Source organism: Oryzias latipes, chromosome 15 (genome assembly GCF_002234675.1).
Source record: "Oryzias latipes chromosome 15, ASM223467v1".
Lineage (NCBI taxonomy): Eukaryota > Metazoa > Chordata > Actinopteri > Beloniformes > Adrianichthyidae > Oryzias > Oryzias latipes.
In genome coordinates, this window is record NC_019873.2 from 21,469,835 (window position 1) to 21,484,319 (window position 14,485).

The 14,485-nt window shown below is 35.7% G+C and overlaps 2 protein-coding genes across 5 annotated transcripts; both read right to left on the reverse strand.

The window, feature by feature from the left end:
* Nucleotides 1-1,623: 1,623 nt before the first annotated feature.
* Nucleotides 1,624-6,452, reverse strand: rps24 (ribosomal protein S24). Of its 4 annotated transcripts, XM_020709210.2 has the most exons (7): nucleotides 6,373-6,442; nucleotides 5,645-5,710; nucleotides 5,342-5,551; nucleotides 4,263-4,376; nucleotides 4,037-4,039; nucleotides 2,120-2,139; nucleotides 1,624-1,705 (listed from the first exon to the last, which is right to left on the reverse strand). In XM_020709210.2, the coding sequence occupies exons 1-6, from the start codon at nucleotides 6,373-6,375 to the stop codon at nucleotides 2,134-2,136; spliced, it is 402 nt and encodes a 133-aa protein (XP_020564869.2). In that variant the 5' UTR covers nucleotides 6,376-6,442; the 3' UTR covers nucleotides 1,624-1,705; nucleotides 2,120-2,133.
* Nucleotides 6,453-7,493: 1,041 nt separating this feature from the next.
* Nucleotides 7,494-12,588, reverse strand: eif4ebp2 (eukaryotic translation initiation factor 4E binding protein 2). The gene is made up of 3 exons (XM_023963048.1): nucleotides 12,261-12,588; nucleotides 9,816-9,995; nucleotides 7,494-9,383 (listed from the first exon to the last, which is right to left on the reverse strand). The coding sequence occupies exons 1-3, from the start codon at nucleotides 12,391-12,393 to the stop codon at nucleotides 9,352-9,354; spliced, it is 345 nt and encodes a 114-aa protein (XP_023818816.1). The 5' UTR covers nucleotides 12,394-12,588; the 3' UTR covers nucleotides 7,494-9,351.
* Between the last annotated feature and the right edge of the window lie 1,897 nt (nucleotides 12,589-14,485).

Sequence of the window (14,485 nt, forward strand, 5' to 3'; positions counted from 1 at the left end):
CAGAGACTCCTGGGACAGGCCGACATGGAGAGAGGCTTAATTTCCCAACACCATCTGTTACCATTCCCTGGGTTGAAAGCTCCACTTATGTCAAACCTCCTACAACCACACACCAGTAAGGAGCCACAAAGCTGCTGGAGACAGCAACCTTTTCCTTGTCTGTCTCCAGCAGTTTAGCTGTCTTTACACCACTGCAAGGTCACAGCAACTCTGATAGAGTTTAGGGTTTGAAAGAGATTTTTTCCCCCGGAAGTAAGTTCCTAACAAAAATTGTTTGTTTAAAAAAACTATATATGTTTCATCATTGCAGCTCTGCTCAAAGCTGCTAGTTTTAGGAGAGAGTCAGGTCAATCTATATCTCCTATAATGCACGTTTGGAGTTTTGTCTTACAGCTTTGTGCTACACAATTTGATAAAAGGTAGACGAATACATCAGGATGTGAGGCTGAGTACAAGACACAAATATCTTCTTTGTAACTGCTCAGGAGAATTTATCAATATTTTTTAACTGTTGTGTCTTAGTTTTGTCGAGCTTAAGATGTCCAAATGTCTCCTTATGCCAATGACAGATTTAATGGTAAATGTTCTAGAGTTGATGCTTTTAGGCAAAAGAAAAATTTCCTTTCAATAAGCGTTAGATAACACGACATTTCAACATATTAAATTTTGTTATATAAATATCATCACATGGTGATAATGAAGGAAGAGAAACCCAGAGATGCTGGGTTTATGTTGAGGTTCTTACAGAGAAAACCCACAACCACAAACCCTCCAGTCAAAATGAGTTAAAAGCCTCAAAGCTAATCATCTCTCTTTAAAACAATCAACCAGCATTTTTAGAGGTGTAAGATTTCAGTACAGGAGCTAGATGAGGCTTTAGAAAAACACAAGTACACTTGGGTAAAATATCTGCAGCACTAATGACTGATTTGGCATTTTCCTTGGAAAATAAAGATCCTTACAGATGCAAACCATTTCTTAATGATTCAATCTTTCTTTAGTCAACTTTAAAATAGGCCAACTAACAGTTGCGTACACTGTTACCATATGAAAAATAATCCAGTGCAAATTAGCTTTCTTAATGACAGATAATGTACTATTCTTTGATTAAATCCTTACTTTTCTTTCAGGTTTCCATTACAATCCCTTGCATTGGTTAAGAGCGCCCTCTTCTGGCTGATTTTCTTACTACAAGTGTCACATTTAAAACTGATAAAACTCAGCAACTTATCCATACTAAAATTATTTACCGTGGACCACAAGATATCATCTACCAAGTCAAAACAGGAATAAGATGTACTTTTTGAAACTAATATTGTATTGCTGTACCGTCTTAGGTTATCATACAAACTAGAAGTTGTAATTATCCCAGTGGTGTGGCTTAATTTGGTAAGATCTTACAAATTGTCTTGGAACAAAAATCACTGGACTAGAAACAGATTTGTGTACCAAAAAAAACGTTAATGTTGACTAAACTTTAGGTTTAACAATAGATATAAACAGGCATGACCTCAGTCTAAGTGAATATTGCATTTATTCTCCTTTGTGGAATCATTTATTTTTGTCCAGAGTAAAAAACAGGAAAAATAAATCATAAAATGGTTTGAAATGAAAAAACAACAATTCTCTTTTCCTCCAAATTTTATTTGATGACAATATACAAGAACATCTTGAGTACGAAGATCCGTCTGGTTGTCCAGGCTCACTGAAAGGAGATGGCAAAATATGAATATAGAAAAATAAATCAAACAATAACTTGGGCTCAATCAGTGAAAACAAAATTGTTACATGTTTGTTACAACTTGAATAAGAAATTTTGCTTTCAATCTCACACTTTGGAAGTTTTTTTTAGTTCAGTTGACAGACACCAAAACTTCACCTTCATGCAGTTATCCTTTACATGTTGAGTTGTTTTCTCTGTTCAAATCAGTACTTGTACTACACTCATTAAAGCAAACAGCTGGAGAAAACACTGGAAAAGTGACTGCTAAAGGAGTTTCAAAGCACATGGGGAAGGGAGAGGCCACTAAGGGATCACTTCTGTAAAAATGTAGTGTGACATGCACGGCACATCTTCAGATGTGCTACACAACACACCATGCTTTTTATGCTTATATACCTGTAAATGACACTTCATTTCTGCAAAAGAAGTTTAAATGAAACATAAAAATGTTAGTGTTGAAAATAAAAGAACAGAAACTTTGATGATTTGATATTTTATCAGCTAGAAGCCACAGCAATGTGAGCTAAGTGGTATTAGGCCAGTGGACTGCTATTACAAAGGCTGTTGAAATAGATAAAGGGTAAAGGGGAAGTCACACTAAAATTAGAATGACAACTACATCTATATATTTTTCATTAATTAAAACACTAGAATTGATTGTCTCAAGGATCTCCCCACCAAACAGTCTACATCAGCGTTGCAGTCATGATTAGTAGCAGAAATAAGCATGACTAGGGGTGTAAGAAAAAAATCGATTCGGCAAAATATCGCGATAGTTCAGCACTTGTATCGATTCAAAGTACTGTCAGGACGATATTTCTTTAAATATTTCTGAGCGTCCTAGAGTGTCTGACTCTTGTTGTCCACTTCACTCTCCGGCCACTAGTTGGCAGCAGAGAACACAGATACTCTGAGCAGCTCTTCACCACACAGGACAACAGGAAGACCTCAGCTAGAGGCAGCTTGTAGGATTTCTTTTTTTGGTGCTCTTCAAAGTTTCCCTTTCCTATTTCTATTCAATTACAAAAGCAAATTATATTATTTGGAGTAGTTTCTGGTGATAATCTATTTGATTTGACATTTAATACCTTATTAATATCTGGGAAATTTTTCATTCACAAGTGCAGATTCTTAAAAACCAAACCATTATTCAATACATTTCTTAAAGAAATCAGTTTATATTTTAAATCTCTGACATTGATGAAAAACAAAAATGCAATAAAACTGTGTGTTTTCATTGAAGATCACATTCTGTATCACAATCCCTAGTACTGTAAACTACAATTCTATATATTTTTTTTTATTTATTTACTTATTTTCTTTTTCTCTCTTTTTTGTGTGTTGTTATTATGTGTATGTTTAAAGTTCAAATAAAAAAAAAAAAAACCTAGAGGCAGCTTGTTCTGTTATGGGACATGAACTACTTTGTTTTTACTAGGGATGTATACCAGACAGAAACTCTGTGCCATGTTGCTGCCAGTAACATAAAAACGCAGATTGTGGTGCTTTTAAGCGAGTCCGATTAAAACGAGTGAAGCACGGCAGCCTCAGCGGCTAATAGGCTAACACACTTACTTAGCATCGGCTAAAATGCTATCGGCAAAGCGGGCCAAAGTTCTTCAGAACCTCACAGCAATAGATTCTACTTTAGTGACCTGATCGATCAGAGGGATGTGTACAACGCTTTGAAAAAAGGCAGACATCGTGGCGATCAGCGTTACTAGCTTACTACAAGAGAAAGCGTGGTTGCAAAGCTGTAGTGCAGACTAAAAAATAAATAAAGCTGTAGTGCAGACTGATATATAACAAAGCTTCTTTGTCACATTAAAGCAACTTTCCTTCATTCTATCATGCTGCCTCATGATCACACCATTGTTTCTGGTAAGAATTAGGACTAAGAATTTGCTTTGGTAAAAGCAACTTATATATGAGATACAGTTGCAGTGCTTAACATTGTGATCATTAAATAAAATGAATTTGACAATTTTATTACAACGGAAAACATATTGAAATTCAGGTATTTTTTTTTCAAAGTCATATTTCCAAAAAAAAAAAGAAAAAGAAAATATGTTTCGGTAAGATATCGGGATACGCATCGTCTCGCCAGCCTCCTGCCAATACACACCCCTAAGCATGACAGCAAATACTGCCCAGCAGGTCAAATCCTTTCATAATTGATTATCTAAAAACATGTAAATTATCAGCTAGAATACTTTTGACTATAAGACACACAAGAAGGCAGGAGGGAGCTATCGTCTACAACTCCTGGATTACGGTCACAATGCGGTTAGTCTGCTTATGGAGAACATTTACCTTCTAGTTCCAGAAGAAATTTGGAAATAATTAAAAGATGAAAAAAACAATAAAAAGAAAACAATGAAAAATGGATGAATAGAATAGATGGAGAAAGAGTCAAGAATTCATATTTAGTTAGATTAAAGTACAGAAGTATAAGATATCCTTCCAGCATATTCATTATTAATGCTTTAGGAGACAAAAAATGAAAGACACAAGACTCGACTTGATATAATCACTATACCTTTTTGCCAGCAGCGCCAACACTGGCCTTCTTGATGCCTCGCACTTTCTTCATTCTGTTCTTGCGTTCTTTGCGCTGTTTCCTTGAGGTCTTCTTTTTCTCATAAAGTCCATGCTGAAAGGAAAACATACATTTGATTATTTTACTCCTTCTTAACCAAACAGATTAATAATTTGAACACATTCACTTCATTTATATTTAAAGAACTCCATGTTTAACTAAACAGTACAATAAATTTAAATGAAATACAAGAAAATTTAGATGAACAACTAACATGACCTTTGATTTGATTTTTTTTAACCGTATGTTAATATTAAGCCTTGGAACAAATACAAGGTAATCTGTCGAGTTAGCAGAAGTTTAATGTGGAGATAAATGGTCCATTAATGAAAAAGCCACTCAAAGAAGTGCAACAATGTAAAAGAAAATAACATTTTCAAGGTCTAAAACAAGTTACCAGTGAACGTCTTTATGAAAATGTTGACCACATTTAATCTTTGAATGAAAAACACATTCACTTTAAAAAATCTTAATAAAATAATATTAAATTACGAATTGTATTAATCTAATTTAGAGTTTTATCAAAAGGATTCTTACAAGACCCTTTCACCAACCTATGTACAATGTTGTTTACACGAGCTTTGAAAAAAGAAAACAAGCCAACAAACAATATTATCCTAAATTTCACCTAGCTCAATCTTAAGTCAAAAGAACGTTCTGGCCATAACCACCCAAAAAAAGACAAAAAAAGAACAATTCACTTCCGGGTTGCATCAATGATCTCTTATGTCCTGACTGTCGAGTTGTCAAAATATCAGTTTGCCTCTTTACAAACAAGAAACTTCATAAAAAAAGAAAGTTAAGCTTTAAAAAAAAAGAAAGTTAAGCTTTAAAAAAAAAAAAAAAACTCTTGAAGACAACATTGTTTCTGCAAAACATGTGCCTTTGTTTACATCTCATCATGAAGAAATAAAATACACAAAAAACGTCCAAGTCCGTCCAAATGAGCAGATGGCATGCAGACAAGACAAACACTACAAACTTGAATCTGAAAAGACAACATTGGATTTCAAACTCACCCTTGCAAGTCTGTGCTTTGGCTCATTCTTCTTAGCATAATCTAAGGAATCATAAACCATGGCAAAACCTGTTGTCTTGCCACCACCGAACTGAGTCCTGAAGCCAAAGACGAACACAACGTCAGGGGTGGTTTTGTACATTTTGGCAAGTTTCTCCCTGATTTCAGTTTTGGGGACCGTTGCCTTGCCAGGATGGAGAACATCGACAACCTATAGAGAGAAACAGGACTGCATGAGATCTGCCTTTAAAACTGCTTTGAGCAGACTCTAGAGCTCAATAGTAACAGAGCATGAGAAACTTACCATTTGCTTCCTCTGGAGGAGCCGGTTCGTCATGAACTTGCGGGTCCTAATTGTTACTGTGTCATTCTAAAGGGAAATCAAACAGTATGTTATTAAAAGTAACACTATATGAGAATCCAATATCACAAGCTTCAGCCTTCATAAGGAAACCTCAACATGCTACAGGTTTGACACATTGCCTGACGTTTTAAGATGATGGTTGCCCTTGCATAAATCACAAGTATACAGACCTAAAAATGTTCAGAGTCCTAATATACTAAATCCACAAGACAGCGAATATTTGAGATAACTTTCAAGCTTTTGCATGTTAGCATCGCTAGACAGGAGGGGCCTACCTTTAGCACTCTCAACAGAACGTTAGCTACATGCTAGCCCATTTTACTATCACTCTTTAAAGACAACACGGGGTCTTAATTACCGGAAACGGGTTATCAACATGCTTGAGAGTGAAGTTACAACAAATGGCTTGCAGTTGTAGTGCAAAAACATCATTTTTATTCGCTAAAAACAGGGTTTATAGAGAATGTGTGACGTCCGAACCAGTGTGTTAGGTTGAGCATTCAAATGCTCCACCATATTACTGTCTACCTGCTTGTTTCAGGACAATAACTTTATCCTATTGTAGAATAAGCTTTAAGTATCACTTAATATGCAAGATTTGTATGTTGGTGAACGGATGGTTTCGATGGTCGACGGATTAAAGTTGTAATTTTTGCCAGCAGACTCACCATCTTGACGCCGGCCTCGCTCACGGACGTAAAAAAGGAAGAAGGACCAGCGTGCGACCCGATTAATGCCTGCCGAAAATTCAGTGAGCAATCGACTCAATTGCCTGACGTAAATGCAATACCTTACCAAAATACATACGTTTGTTGTTTCTGTCTTACAGATACCCATTTAATTAATTCGTTAGTTTAATGTTAAATTTAATTGATTAAAAAATCGATCGAGGGGTTAAAGCATTAAGGCAGGGATGAGTATGGATTAAAGATTTTTCACAGCTTTTGAGAGTTGGCTGCCACTAAACTGGATCTGTTTCATTCCAGCTTTTGAGATTTTAAAATATTAAAACTATTTGTTTTATTACAGCCATGAGAAGGTGTTTAGATGATGATATGGTCAACTGACAGTAGAAGTATTTCTATGTTTAAGTGTTGAAGATAAAAAAAAAAAATTCTCAACACATTTCTGTGAGTGTGCAATACTCTACATTTTTTACGTGTACTCAAAACATGCATACACTTATGCATAGAGAAAATCTGATAACACTAAAAATCCACTAGCTCCATACAAAAGAGCCCACGTCACTCCTGACATGTACATTTTGCCCAATTCCATATTGGTTTTTAAAATATACTGTTAGTTTTTAGAATTTTACTTTGACGGTTACTTGAGTAGGTCTGTGACCTTTTAACCCCTTTTCCCCAGCTAGGCTTCATATCAAAACCTACTGTCGGCACCCAAAACCTGCTTTATAACCAAGGAGGACCTCTCTTTCAGATTCTCTCTGCGTCTAAACTCTTTTGAGTCTTAAAAAACAGGACAAAAATGACTTATTTAGGAAAGCCTTACACACAAGAGCTGCCTTTAGATTCATAACCATGTTGTAATAATGTCTTTGAGTCCTGTTTAAATTTTATTGTATTCTTTTCTTTAATCTAACCATGTTCTTATATAACCTCCCTCTTATATATTATAAAGCACATTGTGTTTTTGTCTGTAAAAAGTGCTTTTTAGGCTTCCTCCTATGTGGTTTGTCAGTGTAAATTGCACCAAGTTGTGTGAAATTAAGCTGTTTTGACTGTGTATCAACAAGCAACAACTGTTGAAATAAAACAAGACAAAAATCTTCTATTCTCTGTTAAAGAATTTTATTGATCTCGCAGCAACAGTGTCCACTCCACTGGCATTGAAGTTTTACTTGAAATAAAAAATTGTTTGAAATTAAAACAGAAAGTTACAGTCAATTTGCCTTAAATCTTTTTCATGACACACCAAGCCCCCATCGTTAAACCAACTGAAATTGAAATGAATCTGCAGTTTGGATGTCATAATATGAAGACTTTCACCAAAGAATGTGCATTTCAAACAGGTTTTGACCTGATTCTAAATGATTTTGTCACCAAAGATTTGCAGAGGGTACTCTAAAGAATATCGATTCCTGCCGGAGGTTGACTGCGAGATGAGCTGCATGGTGACCCCTTTACTCAGGTAAGCAAAATTCGTACTGAGTGGTGGAAAACAACAACTAGAGACAAAAATAGTTGGGGGGGAGTTAAAATGAGAGTGTGGCACTTTTAGAAAGATGCCGTCAACACCTGAAAACCCTTTAAATGTCACCAAAAAATGTTTTTTAAACTTCACAGAGGTCTGAAGAGAGAAATCAAGATGAAAAATATATATGTTTTGCGTGACTGTCAGGTACAGGCTCTTCTATTCAGTTAAAAAAAATAAACCTTTCTTGGAAAGTGCAACCAGATGAGACGGAAACTAGTTTAGTTACTGCATTTCAAGTGAAGTAAGGCATGGGTGGCTAAGATGCATGAAAAGAATAAGATCATGTCGAATGGATTAAGGACACTGGGGGATCCATTTCTAAAATATAGTACAGCATCTATTCAGCCGGATGCAGATAAAAGTCTGTTTCCTTTCTTTGATGAGAACATGTAAACGTTTGTCAGAATTTTCACCCAAAAAACCTAAATGCTGGGGAACTGTATTTAAAATAAAATGTCTAGAAAACACCTGGATCATTTCAAGTTATTATTTAGCAAAAACAACAACTAAAACTGAATATAAAAAATGAACCATTTTCATGTGTACATTTCCATCTGGTCTGGATATGCTCCTAATTTGCAGAGTACCACCTAAAAAAGACAAAAAGTCTGAGCTGAGCGCAGAAAATCTTCTTGGTCTTAACTTTATATATATATTTTTCATTTTATACATTAATAAAAATCTTCTTATTTTTATTTAGGTGGCAATGATTAAAATCTGCTTCATAAGCAATTTTTTTAAAATGATCCACATTCAGTTGGGGTTTGAATAAAATGGAAATTGTAAAATTGCTTAGTTGTTAACATAGCTTGAAATGGCATGAAATTATACTTCTATAATTTGGAAAAATTAAAATGAAAACATAACATCTACATGCCTTTACTGAAAAACTGAGCAGCCTTAGTGAGAATGAATGATTGAACCTTTCAAGTACTTTGAAAAACCAAACAGGAAGAGATAGGATGGTTTCAAAAACATGCTAAAAAGGATCATCCAAACCAAAAACTGCAGCAAAAAAGAAAGCCTTTCATTCATTTGAAGGCCCATCGAAAAATCATCGTTTCCCGGTTTGTTTGTTTTTTAAGATGATCATAGTTTTGTTGCGGATCCTGAGTCGCAGAAAACTACAACAGACTAACCAGGAAGTTAGTTACGTTACAAGACTTTCGACCCACTCCCTTGTTGTGCAAATGTGGATTTACACAGCAACTGGAGACTTAAAGAAGCCGAATTTTTCAGGCCTAGCTGCTGTGTATGTGCATGGATGATATTTCTGAATCCCCATGGTTTGAAGACAGCATATCCAGCAGTGAGACAGAGAGCTAAAGAAGATGGCTGCCATGAGGGCTCACAACATTGGTTTCTACAAGCCAAGCCGCTGGCGTGATCGATGCCAGGTTCTTTCCTTATGATGGTGCGGTTCCAGTCGGTTAGATGTCCATTTCAAACTGAGAGTCATCACCTTAAAAAAAAAAAAAAAGTTAAACTTTTTATAGGTATATCCATTTTATAAATACAAAAAAAATACTACATCTAATCCTTTATGTAATTGTTGTAATGATAAGCAATTTATGCAACAATCTTGTAAAGCAAAAAAAAAAGAAGAAAATTCTGAAACAGTCAAACACTGGAGTTATCCCCTAAAAGGACAAAATCTATTTGGGTTCTCATAGAAATATCTAAACCTTTTACATTCAGAAAGTTCCTGTTTTTTCATACTTTGTTGTCATTTTGAAGACTTTAAAACTCAAAACATATCTATGTTTTTTATCCTATATCACAAAAATACTTAAATTCAAACTTTAGTCTTTTTAAAACTTGTTTCACTAAAAAATATAAGCCAATATTGAATTTCCATTGTTGAGCTTACACATCACTTGTTCTGAACTTTTACCTGCTGCAGGCTTTCCACCATGATTGTTGATGTGGTTGTTGGCCTCATTTTTCTGGTTCTCACGCAGGATGTTTTGGCTGGTAACTCCAGGAATGACAGGCAGATGTGCTGGAGGAGTCTGGGCGATGGGAGAGTTGCGCCTGTCCAGGAGAAACTTCCGGTCATAGATGATACGAGTTCCTAGAGAAAGATAGATCTGGGTAAAAGAACTGACATGACTTGAGCCGGGATTTCAACCTGTTCTCTCAAAGGTTTCTTGTCTGGCATGTTTGGCTTATCTCTCAGTTGGAAGCACTTTGACTAAAACCGTTTTGTCTTGCAGACATGCAACTGACGCAGGATGACGGTTAGAGGAAAAACTTGCTCGGGTCACGCTTTGTGTGTATAGAAATCATCTTGTCACTCACAAGAAATCTAAAGTCTGCTATCTTGTAAGTGGCAAGACTTTAAAAAAATAAACCTTTAAGATACAAAATAGAGCCATTCTTAAAGACTCACTCCCAAGAAAACTGTAATTAGGTGTTTTTAACATGTTCTTGTGGTTTTTTTTCTAATAATGGAGAACTTATATAAAGAAAATTAAGTTTGGAATTCAGTTTTTTATGTAAATTGTTGTGAATCAAGAGCAGACAAAAAATTCAGATGGAAAGAGCTTGTAAGTGTGACATAATACCAACAACGGCCAGCCACAAGCTCCCTACTCAGTTTAATTCCAGTGCATTCACTTGTAGACAAACAGATCTACGTGTGTCTACATTTACCTGGTCCGAGTTGGCACCTGCCTCAAAACTGTGCGGCTGGTTAGCTCTGATATTGCTCGCCATTTTTGTCTCACTGATAATGTTAGCTTGAGGGTGTGAGGGACTGTAAGCTAGCAGGAGAGGGTGCCAACAGATGGATGACAGGAAATAGGGGGCTGACTCCTCACCAACAGTTCTGCCAGCAACTCAGAGGCAAATATCTAATGAACTCCTGCCACATAATTAAGACTAAAAGACTACTGGGAAAGCTTCTAAAATAGATTAGAAGAAAATCAAAGTGGGACTTTATGTCTGCAAAATTAACATGCATTGAATTTTAGCATAGAACGTGACAGAAGTGGGAGATATATGAAGAAACCTTGATGCAAGGACAACAAATTTAAGGAAAAGCAAGACATTTGAGGATGCCTGTAACATGTTTTTTAGAATAGAATAGAATAGAATAGAATCTTTATTTCTATAGCACTTTTCTCAGAGCAAGTCACAAAGTGCTTTACAAAAAGCATAAAAGCATATCAACACACAAAAAAGTAATAAAATACAATAATAATAATAGTAAAATAAAACACAGTAAAACATGGTAAAACTAGGACTAAATCAACTAAAAGCTCTCCTAAATAAAAACGTCTTGACCTGAGATTTAAAACACTCAACGGAATCGATCTGACGCAACGACAATGGGAGGGAGTTCCAAAGACGAGGAGCAACAGCTTGAAATGACAGATCTCCTCTAGTCTTATAGCGGGTTTTTGGAACGCTTAAAAGATTCTGGTTGGAAGACCTCAATGATCGGGCCGAAGAGTATGGGGTTAAGAGGTCAGATAAGTATGTCGGAGCTTGACCATGCAAGGCTCTAAAAACTAAAAGTAGAATTTTAAAATCAATTCGAAATTTGACAGGTAACCAATGTAAAGCAGACAAGAGAGGAGTGATGTGTGTCCGTTTACTTGTTCCTGTTAAAAGCCTCGCTGCAGAGTTTTGGACAAGCTGAAGACGGTTTAGGGAACGTTTGTTAAAACAGGTAAAAAGAGAGTTGCAGTAATCTAAACGAGAGGAAATAAAAGCGTGGATAATTGTTTCCAGGTCTGATCGAGACAAAATACTTTTTAATTTTGCCACGTTCCTCAGATGATAAAAACAGTTTTTCACTATCTGTTTTGAGTGACTTTCCAGAGACATAGACCTGTCAAACGACATTTTTACATTTTAAAAAGATGATTGTTCACTATTGAAAAATAAGAACACATTTCTGTGTGTAATAAAATAATGTCACATAACAATATTTGGTGTTTTTGTCTTTTTGTTCCCGACTTTCCTTCTTCAGAGTAATATAATAACACTAGTGTTATACTAAATAACTGTAAAGCAATACTTTTAAAATTTCATTCATTACTTTTAAAAATGTGTGTGTATATATATATATATATATATATATATATATATATATATAAATTGCAGGACTTGGGGGGGGAAAAAACAGCCTTTAGAATCGCTGCAATGCGAACACCCAATCAGAGCACAGGGAACGGACGAGGGGCGGGGCTAGTCTTTGTTTTTGTTTTGAACAGGATGACAAGCGAGCATACACAGGCCACACGAACAGGAACTGGTAAAGGTTAGACTCAACAGACTGAACGTGATTCTCTAAACAGGCACCAACAGACAGGTTTTTAAGTTGGTTTACCTCCAGGAGTGGTAGAAAATAAAGTGCCTCCGGGGGTGGTACAGTAGTCATGAGGTAGCTGCGTTGTGTCGTTGATCAACACCGTCCTGGTCGGGATGGCCCTGCTCTCGCTATGCTGACGACTAGTAGACATTTTTCTGCTTCCGATTCGGTGACAATTCAAGCAGCTTTGGGGAATCTAGATGTTTATTTCCCGACAGACGGTGAAATCCCGGGCCGTTCTGCACTCTTTTATATCTTTCCAAAAGCTACCCTGTCTCTCCTTTCGTCCTCCCAGCCGTCAGCACCGTCCCCTCACTCAGCAAGGCAGGAAGCACGACGAGCTCCGGGCGGAAGTCGGACCTGCGCGTCACCCGAGATGACAACATCCTTTTTGTATTTTTAATTTTTAAAAAAAAGCTGTTTAAACGATATCAACTAATACTAATCAGTGTTAAAAATCTTTACAATAAACATTCGTGTTGGTTTAAATAAGTACATTCTTTATTATTATTTTTTGTTATACAACGTTGTTTTATTGTTGTATCCTATTTAGAATGTGGCGTGAAATGAAAGATATATTTAATACTACCAAACTATATAACTAGATTAACAATGAGTTGTATCGCTAGAGGAGACATCACGCAGTTCCTCATGGGAGGAGAGCACCGCCATGTTGGTGAGGTCAAGTCCCTGCTGCAGGGCATGCATTTGAACAGTTTTTGCAAAATGCCACTTCAATGTGCGGGTTTCAACAGCCAAAATCGGAGAAATTAGTCCACGAAGGAGAAAGGCGTAACATTTCACAGGTGAGTATTGTAATTTTTTTCTTTTAAAGCTGCAAGGGCTTCATTAAAAGTACACATTTTTTTTAATAGTACACACGTTGACATGCCTGATGCTGCAGGGCTATTATCAACATGCTGCATGATGTACGTATAATTTGCTTTCGATATAAATGTAAAATCTATTTTGTTAAACCTAAAAACAGTATACTAGGACTAGGCTATTATAGTAATGTAGATTTATACATTTATGACTCAGAGACTGAACTTTTCTTGTAGGTTTCCAAAATATTCAGACTTAAGGAAAATGTGGGCCTTAGTATGGAATTACATCTCTGCCATAAAGTGAAAGGGCATAAAGACAACTGAGCGGGCGTATTTAGGAACTGAGTGAGCAATAAAAAGAGCGCTAACCCAGATGGATCACTGTGGTTACCAACTAGTCATACAGTCTGGCTATGTTCAAAACATTTGTGGAAACACATTTTGATTGTCAGACTGTTCGCTTGAAACCCGGCACCATACCATCTATGTTACACAAATTGATCACTCACATGAATCAGTAGGGTAAACAACAGATTTACCCTTAAAATATATATATATATATATATATATATATATATATATATATATATATATATATATATATATATATATATATTTTAAGGGTAAATCTGTTGTTAACTTCTGGACTTATTGATCTATTATTATTGATTTATTATTATTATTTATTACCATTGACTTATCATTGATTTATTGTTATTGATTATTTATATATTGTTATTATTTATTATTATTATGATTGACTTACTATTGGGCTATTCTAAATCATTTAGATTACATGTCAAAGAGGTCTACAACTTCTACATGTTTAAAAAATTATTTAGAAAAATTCTTTGTTTTTTTTTTTTTATTTGAAAGAAGTTCTGCAACTAGCATTTTTCATTAAAGTTTGAGCTTTTAAGGCTGCCTGTTTCTCTTATTCAACAACAACAAATGATGTATATATATATATAAATTATATACATATATATTATATATTTATATAAATGTAAAAATAAATATAAATTATATAAAAGCTACTTAGATGCCACCAAAGGCTATAGAAAGCATTGTCATGTGGGCGCCGACGACCTCATCAAGATGGCGTCGCGATCCGCCACCATCGGCCAGACTGCCAAAGCGGGCGTGTCTCCTCTAGCAATTGTAGATTAATCATTTTTACAAAGTAATCACAGTCTTCAAGATTGTAAACAGATTTTTCCTATTGCCAATGAAGGTATCATTGACGTACAGGATTTTGTGGACTGCCAGGGCGGAGAATTGTATCCTACTAATGGCGCGCGCTGCCCCGGAAGTTCACTTACTCACCTATCAGAGTAATGGAAAAAATGTGTTGCGAATGTGCTGTTATAATTTGCCTTGATTAGTAAATTAGGCCAATTATCTCACAATTGCAAC